The sequence below is a fragment of the Brachycentrus maculatus genome, unplaced genomic scaffold (genome assembly GCF_059751285.1).
Source record: "Brachycentrus maculatus isolate JH-2025_06_01 unplaced genomic scaffold, ASM5975128v1 h1tg000068l, whole genome shotgun sequence".
Classification (NCBI taxonomy): Eukaryota; Metazoa; Arthropoda; class Insecta; order Trichoptera; family Brachycentridae; genus Brachycentrus; species Brachycentrus maculatus.
The window spans coordinates 1,842,595-1,862,095 of record NW_028280822.1 but is presented as its reverse complement, the minus strand read 5'-3'; the positions used below and the strand labels follow the sequence as shown (position 1 = coordinate 1,862,095).

General features: G+C 32.3%; 1 protein-coding gene across 2 annotated transcripts; it reads left to right on the top strand.

The window, feature by feature from the left end:
- The first annotated feature begins 1,054 nt into the window (after positions 1-1,054).
- On the top strand, positions 1,055-16,784 carry LOC148311318 (uncharacterized). Of its 2 annotated transcripts, none has more exons than XM_088256879.1 (7): positions 1,055-1,418; positions 4,964-5,088; positions 11,007-11,090; positions 11,726-11,812; positions 12,241-12,387; positions 12,896-13,442; positions 15,674-16,784. In XM_088256879.1, the coding sequence occupies exons 1-7, from the start codon at positions 1,229-1,231 to the stop codon at positions 15,730-15,732; spliced, it is 1,239 nt and encodes a 412-aa protein (XP_088113005.1). In that variant the 5' UTR covers positions 1,055-1,228; the 3' UTR covers positions 15,733-16,784. The 2 variants fall into 2 exon arrangements, with proteins under 2 accessions (XP_088113005.1, XP_088113006.1); XM_088256880.1 differs by having other exon boundaries at positions 1,092-1,418; positions 12,265-12,387.
- Positions 16,785-19,501: the final 2,717 nt, after the last annotated feature.

Below are 19,501 nucleotides of genomic sequence, written 5' to 3'. Positions count from 1 at the left end.
AGACTTATATTGTACAAAAGATTAAACCCTAACAACCTCGTTAAACAACGAACAACGAAAACTTTACAAAATAATACTTAAACAATCAAGACCTCCCCCTACTTCATCCTCGCATAATTATTTTGTATTTCATAAAGGTTAAAGGTATCCAGGGATCATATTATTCATATGTACGTTTATAATCCTTCCAGGACCTACAAGTTAGACACGAACAATAAGTAAAATACTAAGTATTAAATGTATACGAGAGAGGCAAAGATTTTCACACAAAAGAAGCATATTACATAGAACTAAGTTTTAAGTAGTACATATAGCGTTAAATTTGTACCAGTTTTCTCAGAATTGTATTCTTGGTGGGCCTTCACATACTCATACACTAACATGATTATAATCTACAATTTCATTTAATTTTTGTTATTTTCCTTTGCTATAACCTTTTTCTACCATCTCTTAAATATGATATATCGGATTAAGGTCCGTAGCCAGTTCAAAAATGAAATATTTAGCTTTATCATCTTTTTCAAAACGGATTTAGCCGTATAGCACAGTGCCCCAATTTTGTTAGTTATTATATTTTGTCCAACAAAACCATTCTACCAATAGGAACAATGTATCAGTTTTTCTTCGAAATAAATATTTGGTTTTGAAAAGAAAAGAATTATTAAAAGGAGAGGAGTTCAAAAAATGTAAAGATGTTTTTTCATTATACATTCTAAAAAACAAAAACAAACAATCTAACTAACGTTCTAAAAAGAAATCGGACTTAGAGACGCCCGGCTCTCAGCGCAGCCGGACGCTTAATGAATTATATTACTGCGAGTAAGGCCCTTACGAATCAGATGCAACACAAAAATTATATATTGCTCCAATTGGCAGAATGGTTTTGCAAGACCAACCATATATTTTTTTTTTAATTCACATTATATTTGCCTTGTTTTAAAAATTCATCTTTCTCAATTTTGCTCATAGCTACAACAAACCCCGATTTTTTTATTTTAAAGTAGGTACTTAACCTTTTTTGTTTCTGCCACATTCTATGAGACAAAGAAAAAGTGTAATTTCTGTTCAAATCTATGTAAGAAAAAAACAATTGTCAAATTCGATCCGGGCGAGACGCCGCGATATATTTTCAAGTTTGGATTTTATACTGTTAATACGACATATAATAACTATAAATTATTGAATATAATATGTAAGGAAGTTTTAAAGTGAAATATAAATTAAATTCATGCTTACCATGACGTCGGTGCGTGGTCATAGACTTTTGAAAGGGCGAAATGCTATGTTTCTGGGCCTAATTTTAGGCGCACTATTTGTGTTGTACTTGTATCGAGCTTATCATAATAACTTCGAGGATAGTAAGCACCTGCAGAACAAGTGTCTCGCAGAGCAGAGTTACCTCTCCTCGCAGCTACAAGGTTTGTGTTTTCACCCAAGCTATAAGAGCAAACCCATTGTTTTTTTTCCGACTAACTAGCATATGTAATGAGGGGATCTTGGTTCTACGCCCCATTGAACCAGTGATAGATTACTTTTCCAAATGCCTGTTTTAGACCAGTCTCTGATTTTATTGGCAAATGGTCATCAGCGTCCCCTTTTTTCACCTTCAAGCAGCCAACAGCGACCCCTAGACCAGAGATAGCGATCGAACGACCCTCGGGTCACGCAGTGACTCGCCTGAGAAATTATCTAAACCTCTTGGACCTTTAGACATGATTGTTTTTATTTAAAGTTTTCATTTAATACAATATAAAAAGACGCCATCTTGGATAAGTCTCCTCTCGAAATCTAAAAAAAATCTTTGATTCAAACATCGAATCAGGGAAGAAAAACGAACATGCATTGTAAATAAATCAATGGAAGAAAAAGTTTAAAATATTATAATGGAATTCTTCACCAAGCTCATTAGAAACAGTAAAAAGATTAGCTACTGCACTTTTAACTATGTTCAGATGGACATTTGTTTGCGAGCAGTTATTTTCATAAATGAATTTTATTAAATCACATTTACGAAATTGACTTCGTAAAAAATGACTGCTGTATGTGTAAGATTAAACTAAACACCACTTACAATGAACCTCGTATAGACAAATTATCGTCAAATAAACAACAGATTTCCCATGAAACGATATATTGTGATGGGAAACCTGTTTTTTACATTATTATTATGCTTGTTTATTTTATAAATATATATTATATATTACATTTATTTATAAAGAGTTCATTGAAATTTTACTTGTAAATTTTAAAGGATATTTTTTACATTAAAACTTTTTCTTAAACTTAAAAAAAAACAACAAATTCGACCTACTTCGCTTTGACCTACACTCAAGGTTCGCAATCCCTGCCTTTCTAACATCCCCAATACCTGATCTTATCTTCTGTGTTATCACCTATCCTAACTGCACCTTATCAAACTGTACCACTATTCAAACAATTTATAGCAAATATAAAAAATAAATTAGGATAATTTATAGTGCCATTTTTGTAAAATACCACCCCAAGGGCATTTCCTCCATTTGCATTTTTGCACTTAGATTTAACATGTATAAATGTTGAATATGTGATAATATTAGTAGATGTGAGGTAAAAAATCATAAATCCGAAACATCAAATGTTCAGGAAAGACAAATTATTGTTTTTTTTTGTTTTACAGAATTAATGTTTAATTCTATATGTGTCTCATGAACATTTGTCATTTTAGATTTATATTTGTTTACAGATATGGTAAGATGTCGTAATTTAAAAGAGAACTTGACAAAAACATAATATTTTAGAGAATTCAATTCAATTCAATTCAATGCATTCAATAATTAATATATACATTACAAACAAACATTTAAGGTGTATACATTAAAAAAAAACTAATTAAAAATTACGCAAGAAGACTCTTGTTAAATGTGTAGAAGAATGTCGCTTCGGAAAACTCCTTCGGACACATGGAACAGATCAATATCCAATGTGATATTGTTCAACATAGCGGTAGCTCTTCCTACAGGCATAACCATCGGCAGGTTGGTCCTGTGTATAGGAATGTGAAACAATCTATGCCGACGCTGTCTTAGGTAACTATCGGGAACATACAGACCAATGCTCTAGATAATTTCAGGATTATCGATCATACCGCGCAACAATCGATAAAAATGCGTAATCAAATACACATTCCTTCTAGTCTCTAAACTATTGTAGCCAAGCATACCCTGGAGAAACTGGGTCGGGTAGAGCCAAGGATAATAGCCGTACTCTCTCATGTAGAGATACCTCAAAAACTTCTTTTGGACTTTCTCTACCATAAGAGAGTACTTAAGCTCGTGTGGCCCCCAAATCATCGAGCCACTCTCGAGTCTACTTCGCACCAAGGAGTTATAAAGAGTTCTCAGCACGCGGGTATTTTCGAAAACCCTGGCAGTACGCAGAACAAATACTATACAAAGAAACAAATACCAAACAAATACCATACTATACAAAGAATATTCACCATCGTCATTTAACTCTTTCTTTTTATAATGGCTCAGACTCATAAACTTGGAAAGCTATTTGCATTTCAAGTCAGTTCAACAACACGAGGTGCATTTTACAACTGCCCGACTTGTCAATATATAAACTTCTTTGTGTTACCTCTATGTTAAGATGTCAAAAAAAAAATTATTGTAATATTTTCCCAGACTTCTTGCGTTATTTTGGCAATTCCATTTCAATGTCTTTTTCATCAAGGCATCAAGGTTCTGGTTGTTATGTGTACATCTTTTGCTTCAAGTGCCCCCATAGGAAATAATCGGGAAAGGTCAATCAGTAACACCGCTTTTTGACATTATTTGTCTAAGAAAAAATAATCGCAAAATTTCCGTCATAGCATAAGCTGTGTGTGATGAGGTAACATCTTGTCGTAACCATATGGTCACAACTCTCATCAAAAAAGGCGTTTCGGTTGTCTTGGCCATGTACTCCTGAGAGCCTTAATCAAGTTTGCCTCTTTTACAAGGCATCAGATTGGTTGACATGCTTAGCACGTGATTAATACCGAAAAGTTACATAAACTTATTTGTATATTCACAATTATAACTCTTAAATGTCCAAAATAAAATGGAAACCAAATATAGTCGACCTGGAGCATAAAACGCACTTTGTATGAGACCTGTTAATGGTTTAGTTAGAATCTCTTGCGGATTTCAATTATATTTTAATAATAATTCATATTTTTAGCAATCTATGTTTTTATCTGTTTAGTTTGTTTGAGATGAACACAATAGCGGTTTATAGGTTTTTGCTACCTTATTTTATTCTAAGTTGTTTAAATTCTTATATATTAGTTAATTTTAGACATGAGCGATCAAATTTTTAAATATGATTTCTTAATTCTGCTTTTGAATTTGATCATTTAAAGCTAATCACCTCAACCAGTACAGAAATTTGTTTGTATATTGCGCATTTCTAGATCTTAGTATATATTTGATAATTTAACTTAAAACACATTAACTGGAAAGATTTATAAACCTAAAAAAAGTAACGAATACCATCCCAATCGGGTAGCTGAAAAAGTAACAGTCACGCCTCTAGTTAGTACCATTTGCAAATCAAAACTTTTGGCATTATAATAGCATGAAATGAGCAAGCAGAGTTTTGTGGGAGGCCTTTATTGTGGTTCAGTGGATTAGTTCTGAAAAAAAAATCTGTTAACAAACGAATTTTTTCTCTAGAATTTATGTTAGTAGTCTGAATTTTCCATCACCATTGTGTGTTATATGTTTTTCTTGTTTTTGAAATGTGGATGAAATAAAATGTACATCGAGAAGCATTTACTTTATAATTGCGTTTGCATACATTGTAAAATTATGAACTGGCATTGTAATTTATAATGTTTTTTTGTTACTTATGTCTGCATTCTGATCATTTGCGATATTCGTTTATGTGTCTAATTAGAATATTAAATTTGTAATTAAATTAACTTGTCACTTTTGATTAGCTGTTGTAGAATACAAAGGACATTTGGAGCAATCTCTAGCCGCTGAAAAGAAAGCCTTGTCTGCGAACCAACTCCACACTCAGAAGGAAAAGGATACACTCAAGCATCGTCTAGCTTCTCTGCAGGTAACGTTTTATTTATTATTTTTTAACAGTTTCAAATGTATTTCACAGTAAAGACGAACCACTCTTTTAAAATATCTTCCAGTTTGTACTGTGCCAACTCGTTGTCAAGCGTGCGAACTCAAATATTTTGAATTTTCAACGTAAATTGCAGGAAAAAAAGTGAAAGCGGATTATAAATGTAATAAAATATATCGGGACTGAATAATTAGAAGCCATTGGCGGAAAAATGTAAAATCCAGGTTTCAGTGTAGCTATACTAAACACCTTTTTTAGAATTTCCATATTTCTGTCATACAAATTTCTTCATCTATATTGAGATATTAATAATAAACATTGATTACACATGTGCTTGAAAGGTCTTTTTAAACAAATTAATATGGAGTATAAATTTCACAATTAAAAACAGTATGTGTTTTTATAAAAATGTATGTATTACTCCCTAATAATAATAATAATAATAAAAATATGACACTAATTTTTGTACCCTCAATAGTTTTTACACTTTAAAAGAGATATTGATCATTTGCCAATACATCAACTGAAAAAAAATGCACTAATTTAGTCAATTCTTATCGATTAATTCCGATAAAATTATTTTGAGAACAATCAATCTTAAATTTCAATTCAATATCATCATATTTATAATATAATGATATTACATATACACGTGTAGCATTCACCATTCTACCCACGATTAACAATCACATAATTTTAAAAAATTCAACTCATATATTATACAATATATGGGGTTCGTGGATGCAGATGCGCAATACAATGTAACTATACAAGTTGTGTACATACTAGCCTCTCTGCATCAACTCCACTCCCACCTACTCGTGGTGAACCCTGTTAAACCTAGCAACCCAGGAAGAGATTGCGGTAACCAACCCCTTTGGAAGCCTGGGAAGACGGGAGACGGGGGTCTGGAGGGCTCACATCAGTACTGAACTGGCGAAGAGCTCCCTGGATGGTCCCGGTGCAGGCCGTGTACCTAAGGATGGTGGCTGCCAGGAAACTGGACAGCCGGCATCCACAGCCCGAGTTAGCTGGGCTACTGCACTGATGGAGGGCAGCAGTACCCATCAGAACTGGAAGCGAGCGGAGGCAATGGATGCCAGAACGGTTGCCCAACAGATTACTCCAGGCGCAGCTGCAACAGCCTCAACGACTGGAGTACTGCGGTGCAGAAGGCAACGGGAAACCACTGCACTACTTTCCCAAGACAACCCAATGAAAGCAAGCAAACAAATAGGAAGGCCGTCGAGCGATCCGGTTGACACCCGGCGCCTCTGGGGGTCCGGGCCCCAAGGTGGGAAATCGGTGACCGGGCACATCGGTGTGACGCACCAGGCACCATGTGGGAAATGTGCGACTGGTGAAGCTAATTCCAATACAAGAATATCCGTGCGTAATACACACAGAGTTGGCACCTGGAATGTCAGAGGATTACGCCTGCCAGGAAAGACGGATATTCTAGAAAAAGAAATGACCAACCATAACATACACATATTAGGAGTCTCAGAAACACATTGGACCGAAAATGGACACTTAACAACAGCAAACGTAATACAATATACTTCTCAGGCAATGCAAATGCAACATTTAGTGGGGTAGCGGTAATTTTAACATCTCAGTTAAGTAAGTCTGTCATTGGATATAACCCCATTAATGACAGAATGATCCACATCAAACTGAACACTCAACCCTGCAAAATGAATATTGTACAAGTGTATGCACCGACTGCCGATGCTCCAGATGAAGTTATTGATCTTTTCTATTCTGCTCTCAAAGAAACGCTGGCTCAAATACCCAATAAAGAAATAACAATGGTTATTGGTGATCTCAATGCAAAAGTTGGATCAAACAGTTACCTCGAAGGTGCAGTTGGCCATTATGGAATTGGCACCCAAAATGATAGAGGTGAACGTTTGATCCAATTTGCTATTGAAGAAAAAATGACAATCATGAATACTTGGTTTAAACAGCACATCAGACGCCTATACACATGGATATCACCGGGTGATAGATGTCGCAACCAGATTGATTACATCATGATAAATAGCCGCTGGAGGTCATCGGTAAGTAATGTTAAAACTTATCCTGGTGCAGATTGCGGCTCTGATCATAATCTGCTGATTGCACAAATCAGAGCCAAGTTCAAAATTATAAAAAGGGATAAGTTTAAAACTTTAAACCTCAATGAGCCAGCAATTAAATGTTTTGGCACAGATATCAGGAAACAAGACGCTGATTTCAACGTAAACTCCTCTGAAAATGTCGAACAGCGTTGGAACAGTCTCAAAGAGAAAATTGTCAAGACTGCAATGAAATATCAGGAGCCGAGAAATGAAAAGAGGAAATCTTGGATATCAGACCCCACATGGGATATGATATCAAAGCGAAAAGCGATGAGAGTAAAAGGAACCTCATCTGCAGAAGCGAAACAAGAATACTCTAGGCTCAATAAAGATATACAAAGATATTGCCGAGACGAGACAAAAATAAACAAATTTCGGATATCTGTGCTGAGATAGAAGATAAAGCGAATAGCGTCACTACAAAGGATCTTTTCCAAAAGGTTAAACTCTTAACCCGTGCCTTCAAACCTCAGACATGGGCAATAGAGGACCAAAATGGAAGCGTTCTGACGGACATTGGCAGCGTCTTGGAGAGATGGCGAGGTTACTGCTCCGGACTATATGCCGAGACCTCAACAGCAGGAAGTCCTTCCTTTGAGAATCAAACCATGGAACCCGACATTTTGGAAGAAGAGATTCGAAATGCACTGAAAAAACTAAAATGCAACAAGTCCCCCGGCAATGACTGCATACAGGCCGAGCTTCTAAAAGAACTAGGGGATAAGGGCATAAAAACAGTGCTGGATCTCTGCAACCTCATATGGAGAACGGGAACATGGCCTCAGGAATGGGCTGAATCTGTTTTCATTCCTCTTCACAAAAAAGGCTCATCCAAAAAGTGTGAAAACTATAGGACAATAGCACTTATCTCTCACACCAGCAAGATAATGCTATATGTTCTAAAAGCACGATTACACAGTTACATTGGATGGCAAATACCAAAGGAACAAGCTGGTTTTGTGAAAGGAAGAGGAACAAGAGAGCAGATCCTCAACATCCGCCAAGTGATCGAAAAAAGCCGAGAGTTCCTGACGCCAACAGTTTTATGCTTTATCGATTACAAAAAAGCTTTCGACTGCGTGAAGTGGGAACACATGCGCAGGGCTCTCTACGAATGGAATGGAGGAGTGTCCATTGGTGGCGTAAAGCTGTCCAATATACGATATGCGGACGACACAACACTTCTGGCCAAAGACCCAAAAGAGATGGTAGATCTCCTTAAACGAGTAGAGATTGAGAGCAAGGCACTGGGACTAGAGATTAACCAAAGCAAGACCAAGATCATGATCATAGATCGATCTAAGAAGTTTGGTGATCTCGGGAACTCACTGGAAGGTTTAGAGATAATAAACGAGTTCCAGTTCCTTGGATCTCAAATCAGCAATGAAGGAACTTGTGAAGGAGAGATTAGACGTCGTATCGCCATCGCCAAAAGTGCCATGTCTAAGCTAGACAAAATTTGGAAAGACCGGGGTGTGAGTAACAACACCAAGATGAAGCTTGTCAGGAGCTTGGTCCACTCCATTTTTCTCTATGCTGCTGAAACATGGACTATAAAAGCAGCAGAAAGGAGAAAAATTGATGCCTTCGAAATGTGGTGTTGGAGGCGCATGCTCCGAATTCCATGGACAGCTAGACGCACCAATGAGTCCATTCGCCAGGAACTACGCTTGGATGGCTTGTCTCTGGCCAATATCTGTACCCGACGGATTCTCCAGTTCTTTGGACACGTTGCGCGTGGCAACGAGGATAGCCTGGAACGCCTAGTTGTGATCGGTAGCCTGGAGGGAAAGAGAGGGAGAGGAAGATCCCCCACACGATGGACCGATCAAATTAAGGCAGCAGCAGGCACCTCAGTGGTTGGAGCGCTACGTGCAGCGCAGTCAAGGGATAACTGGAGAAGAGTCATTGCTTCTGCAAGGGTCACAACCCTCAGCAATGAGGATTAAGACGGAGAAGAAGAAGAAGAATTATACAATACTCTAGTCGCTTCACAGGTGATTTTGCAGCATTTGTGTTGATTTAAATGAGTATTATTTAGCACAAACCCTTTTATTAAATTTTATTAATGCTTTTCTTATCTACCTTAACTGCTTCGACTACATATCTTCATTCTAATCTGAATTCCGGCATGATTGAAGTCCAGCATCTTTGATTTGACGATTTACATGTTTAGTTAACATTTTGTCAAAACTAATATTGGCATGAAATTACTCGCCTTTGAGATACAACCGAAAGATAATTCATCATCAAATTTGCTTTAAATTTCATAATTGAATGAGTAAAACGGGAATTATTCATACACATTAAACATGTAAATATTATCATCTCACAAGTGATACGTGAAATAGGAATTTTAATGTGTTTTGTTCAATCTAATATAATCTCATAGGTCGGTAATTACACACTTGTATTTGCATTCGGCAGAAATAAGTTACCCGAGAAATCAACATTACTTTACAATAGTATTAATTGGATTATTTACATATATTTGTTTATTTATACAATTACCGAATTGGTATTCTAAAATCTGTTTTGTGATTTTTATATCATGTTTCGATAGGCGTCCTTGCAACCCAATTTAATATTGCTATTATTTACATTAAAATTAATCATCAAATACTGTTTTTGTAGATATTTCTTTTACTATAAAATCTTAGATCCAAAAAAATTGATTAGATTATTACCATGAATCAAATTGAATCAACGAACTATGTACCATCACTCACCTAGCATTTTAATTTTCTAAGTTATTTTTACTAACTATTTTGATCGGATTTTTTATCCGCCTCCATAATGTAGTACTTACATCATTTGGCTACCATGCTGCTGGTCTCAGGTACGATTCCTAGGAGGGTCAAAGTAAATTTAAGTGATTTTTCACTCGCATGATTATTTAATATCACCTTGGTATAAAACAAGATGCGCAGGACTAAGCACCTTGTATTTATGCATTTAACAATAAAAATAACACTGCGTCTTTATGATGTAATGAGTTTTAGATCCTTTTTTTATTATTAGTTTATGTAGCAATTACTCTTTTTAAAAAAATCTTTTACTGACTGTTATCTAAACCCAATGGTGCACAAGGCACTGCATCATATTGATGCAATGTTAATTTGATCGTTTATTAAATGAAAGCAAGGTAATCTATCCCACGCTTCAGATATCAGTCCAGGTAATATCAAATAATTATTAAAGTTTAAAAATACTTATGTTTATTTAAACCCCCCAGGGAATAGAACTCGCGACCTTCAACATGGTAGCCAAGTGTACTAACCTCTACACTATGGAGGCAAGCTTTAAATTTCAGTAATAATTAAATGTTTAGACAGATTCCATAACCGTTTTTGTGATTACTTTTTAACTTATTAATATTACTTTTGCACAACTTTACTGGAATGTTTTACTACATCCACCATAGCGTATAATCCACGTGATTCAGTCATCTTAAAATATATTTTGTTCATCACAAATCTCTCTGAACAGTGTAATTCCACAAAATTTTAGCTCCTGGCTAGTACCTACTTGGATCAGTTACTCTCTAACAAGTTCCTAGAAATTTTACCGGATAAGCAATCAGAATGTCCTATTACGAATGAATATCTGAATATGTTCCCAAACAATGTACTTTAAGTGTTTTGAAATTCAAATTGTGACTACATAACGTGGCATCTGAAAAACAGGTGGCCCTTATTTGTACGCCACCAAACATATAATATCCTTGAAAATAATGCATTCTGTTTTCTACCAAATATGTATCGCAATGAATATTTATAGGATAGCTACGATGTTCTTACTACTCAATGCCGTAAAGTGGAAAAAGATGCAGAAAAAGAACAGGGTGTTCTTCGTCAGTATCGGGTAAGACTTACATTATATCAGTCGATTTTAGTTTTTTCAAGATTGGTATAACCGGGTGTTTCAGTAAAAAATGTTTGATGCAATCTTATGTCATCTTAAAACTTCTGCAAATAGCTTAATCCTTTTGATGATATTACTCCATCTTACTATGACGTTTTTTACGCATCTATCTTCCATCTACTCTACCAGTTACCACAATTGTCTAAACCATAGATTCCCAAAGTGGTCTACATAGACCCCCAAGGGTTGATTTTGACTTGCAAGGGGTCTGTATGTTACTGGTGAATAATAACTGTCTACACCTGTACCAAGAACATTGAATAACCTTGTTTGGTTTATCAAGGTGAAGAACAGCACTGCAAAAACACATTTGAAGTCGATAAGTGTAGGAAAATTTAATATTAGGCATGCAAGATGTATACGGGTCGAATAAATTTAAACCAATGCGCTGAATTTTATCATAATAAAATATAAACATACAACACCCAATGTGTGTAGATAGTCTTTAATGTTCCTAAATAGGAGACAAACAAGCGATCAGGATTTGTAATTCTTTGCTGATAAACCTCGGTCGTAACTAGGTTTTTTCCTCTTTTTGCCTTTTTTATTCATAAAATAAATACAAATTATTGCAGGACACATTGGCGGAGACTCAGTTGCAATTGAATGAAAAAATAGAGGAACTCCGTAAAGAAAATACCCTGCTGAAAGAAAAGTTTATGGTTTGTATCATGCTTTATAAAATAAGATAAATGTAAATTATTCATGATTTATAAAAATATTTTACAGAGTAACATCATAAACGTGTTACAGTACTAAAATAAAAGCAGGTGACATCATAATTTTACATATAACTTTGTGTATGGCGATTATGCAAATTTTATTTTTTTGTGATTTTTTTTTAATAAATCCCAGAAAGAATGTGAATATGATTTCAAAATTTACAGAAAAATGCTTATGATCTTATGCTAAGTAATTTATTTATTGATCAAATGATTTAATAACTTCATACTCATAATATCCTTATCATGTTAAAATATATTTATTTTTTTAACGTGGAAAAAAATCTATTAGTATTTTTGCACTAAGATAGTGTTATATTCTATGATACTTAAAAATTAAAAATACTGGTACATCACTAAAATTTTAGAATGTGCAATACCCACCTCACCAGGCATCATCTCACGTATATCCCAGACCTGTCCAAGAAAGTAAAAACATCAGCCAACAAATAGAAATACGCAAGGATGTCTACCAATTGAATATTGTATCCGATACAAAAAAGCATAACATTAAGGTAATGTCAGCTTTAGATATTTTTATACAGCAGTTTATTTCTTCTACTAAATTCTATTTCCTGACTAACTCTACCCAACCACGCATCGCTGTGACTCAGTCTGGATAAATGGGAAAGAAATCAAATAGAAAGCACGCATTTCTAATATGTTTTATTTCACAATGCTTTTTAAGCAATGAAAATATTGAAGATCCATGAAACAACAATGCTATTGAAAATGCCGAGTGGCAGCAGCTGTCAATAATATTGCGTGAGTTGCTGTCACATTCAAAAGATGGCGCTACCAATGTGTTAAAAAAAGCCGCTATTAAAAACATGTTTCTACCCATCACATGTAAAAACACCTGTCACAGATATAAAAACACGGCGCATATTCAAATGCAACGTTATGTCTAAACTTGAAGCAAGCAGTGAAATTTAATATTTTTAACAAACATTTACATGTTTATTTCTATAGATTTGTAAGGGTGTGTATTAATATTTTTTTTTAATTTTGCAATATATATAGGATATGGCAAGAAGTTCATACCCTAATGTTGGATTTCTAAACAAAAATGTTCCTTCAGAATCTTTGAACCACTCAGTGGCAATATCTGTTAAACCCGATGTCAGTAATAACTACTTGCGACCTAATGTACCGAGCGGGTTCGCTCCGGAGTTATTTGTTCAAGATAATGACAAAAGCAAAGTGCAGAAACCTGAAAATATTCAAGATCCCGTAAACAAAAATAATGTCGGAGAAAAACAATCGCAGAATCCCGTAAAACCCCCTAATAGGTACGAAGTCAAATTAATCGAAGACAAAAACGCCGAATTGTTGGAATCCAACAAGAAACTGGAGGTTGCTTTGGAAAAGATGGGCCCAGTTGATGATGATTCTATAAAAGTGGATAATGATCGCGATGTCTTTCAAGAAATAAATAATAACTTGCCTGCTGAAAGTGAAATTAAGAAAAGTAGATCTAATAATGTCGAGAATGCAGAATTTAACGACGTAAATATAAGCTTAGATAGAGGTGAACCAGTATTGGCAAATCAATTTCAGGAGGAAGATGGTTAGTAATCATCCAACAATATTAATTTATTTTTCAATTCAAATTGCAATTCAACTAACTATTTCCATTTGTGTATATACAGTCGTGGGACAATTTGCTTAGTTTTTTTTTCTGTAAAACTGATAGAAAGTATGATCTTATTAATAGATTTATATTATCCACTGACACTTCGTGATGGAATTGCATTTTTAATTTATTATTAGATTAAAACCAATATTTTTAGCTTTTCCACTTTTTTATTTGACCAGCGACCGGGTTTCGTCGTTACCGACATCATCAGACTGGTGATGACCAGTCTGATGATGTCGGTAACGACGAAACCCGGTCGCTGGTCAAATAAAAAAGTGGAAAAGCTAAAAATATTGGTTTTAATCTAATAATAAATTATGATCTTATTATATTTTTGTGTTATTTTACTTTGAAAATACACATTAATAAATTTTTTAATAAAGCAAAATTAGATCAGAAGCATTCAACTCTCCCTTTTGGCTCTATCACCGTCTGTACTCTTTTTGGCATGCTTTTAATATTTTCTGATATTTTTTTGAGTCTACTGTTATGAATGAGACGATTTTTTGTATATGTTAGAGTCATTTTATTTTTAATATTTTCCTTATTGGATTGAGGTCCGGGAAGTTTTTAGAAATATAATATTTTGCTCTACCAGATTTTGTAAAACTGATTTAGTTATATGGCACGGTTCCCCTATCTTGTACAATAGTTTTTTTGTCACCTGAACAAAGCCATTCTTCGAATCAAGATGTAATAATCATTTTTCTGTCACATCTGATTCATAACACCATCAACATATACACACACGCATATATATATATATATATATATATATATATATATATATATATATATATATATATATATATATATATATATATATATATATATATATATATGTATATATATATATGTATATATATATATATATATATATGTATATATAAAAATATATATATATATATATATATATATATATATATATATATATATATATATATATATATATATATATATATATATATATATATATATATATATATATATATATATATATATATATATATATATATATATATATATATATATATATATATATATATATATGTATATATAAATATATATATATATATATATATATATATATATATATATATATATATATATACATATATATATATATATATAAATATGTCTGTATTATTTATTAACGCTTAATAAAATAAGTTTATTTAAAAATGTAGTATTCTACACGGTAAGTGATATCTTGTACTACCTATGCTTAAAAAAAGTTACTTGTGAAAGTCCCATTTTAACACTGTAAGCTCAACTGCCATTTTTTAAATAAAATTCTTAAAGCTATACATATTACTTCAATGCTTGGCATTTATATTGTAAAACAAATAAATGAAAAAAGAATGTTAAAACATATTGATAGGTTTAAAAAAACTTCAATCAAATTTAGATACTTATTTGAAAATTAAAGTGTGCAAACTAATTGATGAATTAGAAACACTTGATTACATGTATGTATAACTTAAAATTGGAAAAAAAAAATTAACATTCGGATTTCAAAATTTTTATTTAATACTCATTGAAAAAATAATTTTATAATAAATTTGTGGATTCGATAAACTTGATTTAATGCAGAACTTAATTATTGATAAAATAAAAATAAAGTCAATTATATTGAGGAATTAAAAAAACCTGATTAAATTTAGAAATGATTAAAAAATATATTGATAAATTAAAAAAACTTAAACGTGGAAATATCTTGAAAAAAAATGTTTAAACATAATTAAATATAGAACTTAATCATTGAAAAAAATATATATTGAAGAATTTTAAAAACTAGATTAACCCTTTGAATGCATTAAGCAATAAATAAACGTTGATTTGAAAATTGCAAATTTTCCATAAAAAAAAAGCATTCTATAAAATTCCTTTTATTTGTTTACTTTAGTCCATGGCTTGTGAGCGATGGACTATAGTTCATGGTTTTTACAAGCCATGGACGTCCAAAGAGGAAAAAAATTGGGCGACTTTAGTTGATTTACGCGTCCAAAGTAAAACTAGAACTAATGATTTAAATAAAAATGTTAAAACGTAATATGGATGGGAATAACTTTATTAAATTTAGAAACTTATAATTGATCCACATGTTTGATGAAATGCATTATGTTTAAGAAGTAAAATTAAGTAATGTGTTTTTTTTTCAGATGAAAATGAGGAATATGATGCCAAAAATGTGGAATTTCACGGCGCAAACAGAAATTAGGAAAGTAGCTCATGAATCCTATAGGCATTATCCACCCTACAAGATTTCTACGTTCTTAAGTGGAGTTGCATGGTATTTTCAGTTTCATACTCTCAACATATTCATTATATACACAATTGTGTTGCAGTACATTAGTTTTAATTACCGTTGAGAAGGATATTTAATGTTTTCAAACATTTTGACTGTAAAAGGTACATAAAGCCATGATCTCAAAAATCCTCGGATGATTATAAAGCAACTAGTTCTTATTTTAATCTACAATACATAAATGTTATATTATAGAAAATGCTTTCACATAAATATTCAATGTTTAGTGTTGGAAAATATTGTCTTTCATAAAAGTTCATGATATACTACTCAAATTTCTCTGTATTAGGCTTAAACTTCCTAAAGTATTAGTATTTACCACCTATGAGGTAGTATTTTACAAAAAACGGCGCTTTATAATTTACCTTAAGTTATTACTATTATTATTATTATGACATGGGTCGTCCTGTCGTAAAGTTATCAAATACTATCCTTATGCATGTTTTAAATCTCTATGAGCGAAATGCCTGTATTTTTTTTTACACTTCTGTTAACTTGTAATGTAATGAAAAAAGTTTTTCAGGAATCAAGCTCCTTGCAAATATGCTGATTCTAACCCTTATTTGCACGCAATGGTGCATAGGGCACTGCATCACGTTGATACAGTATTATCTTGAATATTAATTATGTAAAAGGAACTCACTTTCACATTGCAAATCCATGTTACCAAGAGGTCCAAACGCAACTAAATTTCTGAAAAAAAACTAACAATATCAAAACTGCTTGGGTTTATCTTTTGAAATACAACCGTTATTCAGGCATGAACATGCTGTGCGTGTCCTGAGCACAAAGTGGATGGCACATTTGGACACGCTAGGTGTGTTCTTGGCACGGAATGTTTAAAAAAGTATAACATTGAAAAATTACTTATATTTATTTTGACCTTTATTTTGACCTCCCTCCGAACCCAGAACCTTATAACAAAAGGACACAATATCAAGAAAACTCTCCGTCAAAATAATGCAGTGGCCTATGCACCACTGGTTGCAAATAAGGGTTAAAAGAATTATAGTTTATAATAATAAGTTTAACTATATTTTTTTATTCGCTATTGATTAAAAAAATATTGATTTAGACGAATTACTCATATGTTTATTTTTAATACTTTTTTAACATATGTATCCGATTCTCAAAGTTATTTTATTTTATTTAAAACAATCCCAAAATGCTTCAGACATTTTTTTTGGGAACTGTTACCCCTGTCCATACCATTGCGGCAATTAAATATAATAGCCAAGTTTTTTGTCATTTCTGAGAACTTGAACCAGCTTGTGGGAAAAATTTACTCATTTTTATCATATCAATCTCAAAATTTGTATATTTATATAAATACATAAATATATATATGTATTTATATATATATATATATATATATATATATATATATATATATATATATATATATATATATATATACATATGAATTTTACTTTGTAATACCTTTAATTTAGTCAAAATTTATTATTAATTTTTATGTTCTTCAACTTAAGCATATTTCCATTCAATTTTTTTTTATGTTATACTATTTTCTATTACTATATACTATTATTATTATACTAACTTATAATGCAATATACTTATCGGCAATGTAATATTGAACTAACTTAAAATATCTTTTTTTTTATTTTACATTTATATAATTTAAAGTATCAATGATTTTTTCAAATAATTTTAATTTCCAAGACTGTGTGATAGAATAGGCTTTGTATGTTTATGAATATTATGGAACATTTAACCCTTAATAACTAAACATTCGTCTGGCCGACTACGCAATTAAAAATGTGAAACTTGAGTATATTATTTCGAGAAATAAAAATACTTTGTGTTTTGATCCACTCACATTTTTATTAACCAACTAGTTTCGGCAACAACCTGTTGCCCTCTTCAGGGTTTAATTTATGACTGAATGAAGTCGGTTACTTATGAAGTTGGTTAATAAAAATGTCAGTGGATCAAAACACAAAGTATTTTTGTTTCTCGAAATAATATATCAATATGATCCACAAAGTTAATGCTTTCAATATTCAAAACTTAATAAAAAGTATTTATTAAAAATAGGAACCGGTTACATGGCACTTAAGTTTGGTTTATAAGGAATGAATGTAAGAGACATTTAACAATAAATCACTTCACATTTTACATATTCCGCACAGCTACTACATATGTCAATTGGTGCGATCCACAAATGGCATTGTATCTACAAATATAGTTTAGTTATCTAGGGTTAAAACAATTTCAATAAAAACTTGTAATTATTTTTTATTTATTTAATGTTTGTTGGGAACTTTTGTTATTAGAAAATTTAAAACCTTTATTCCATTGCATTTATAACTGTGCTCCTTACTTATGGGTTTAGTTACTTTTAAACTGAATACGTAGTGTATTTCTTAAAATAAAAATATCAAATATATTTAAGATATTCATAAGTCTTCAGTAAAATTTTAGATAATAACGTTAGACGGTGAATAGGCTGAAATACCATTTTAAACGTTTTACACCAGATCCATGTACTTTGAACTTGTATTTAAACAACAAATACGTCTTCAGTAGTTTTCAGGTATTGCGCTACTTTAAATTGAATATTTGAACCGTCTAGTGCAAGTATCACTGTGAGCCTTCTTTTGTTCTAGTGTTGATAATTCCATTAAATAAATGTCATTTTGTTATTTAGAATACAATAATGTTGCTTTATTTCCGCTATTAGTTTGTCCCATCAAGAAGTAACTTATAATTGTCACAAAGTTTTCAATAATCATAATTTTTAATGTTAATGATAAATCTATTATAAAATATGTCAGTTTGTAGGGCTGCTAACTTATATGAGCAGTCCACTTGCAAACCACGTTATGTTCAAAAATTAAGTTTTTTAGCCAATGGCGTCAATCGGTGGAAAATTAAAAATATTAACGTCCATATTTAACATTATCTACCAAAACTCGCAGGAATAAAATGGAATAGAAAAATCAATACTTTTCACTTTCAAAAATCTCTCAAAAAAACTGAAATCGGTAGATAATTTTATATTCTACTCATTGCGGCCATTGGCTTAAAAACTTGTGTACTACTCATATTGCTTAATAAAATGTGTTACTTTGTATTTTTCATCGCAAACTTAAGGTGAAATACCTCATTTCTGTTCCTTTTTTTGTATTTCTAAGCTAATATTGTAAAGCACATATATTATATCCATAAAATGGTACTCGCATAAGTTGGTGTTATATAGAAGGGAATCTCAAATATATCTCTTGATGTTTTTAAGTGTATTATCAAATAATAAACTTCTGAATGCATTACATCTTTTTATTATCACGTATTGTGTCAATGTCATGAACCACAAAATTCTAAATTACTGGGAATTTCTACATCTCTATGGACAAATTTCATCTGAGCAAAATTAGGTCCAAAGGAGTATGGATGCGATGTTGCATTCAGTTATAATTCGAGTGCTATCAGTTTTTTTTTATAAATAATTTATAGTGACATCTATAAACATCTTCATATAGTTTATACCAACTTCACAATTGAAATATCTTGTAACAGCCGCCGTATTTGTCAGTAAAAATACTCAATGGTTTGTAACACAAGGTTTATTCCCAATCCAAGCGCGATACAATTTTATGTATGATCTACATTGGTCTCGATCCAGCCAGGGTTGCCAATGGTTGTTTTCCAGTACACATGC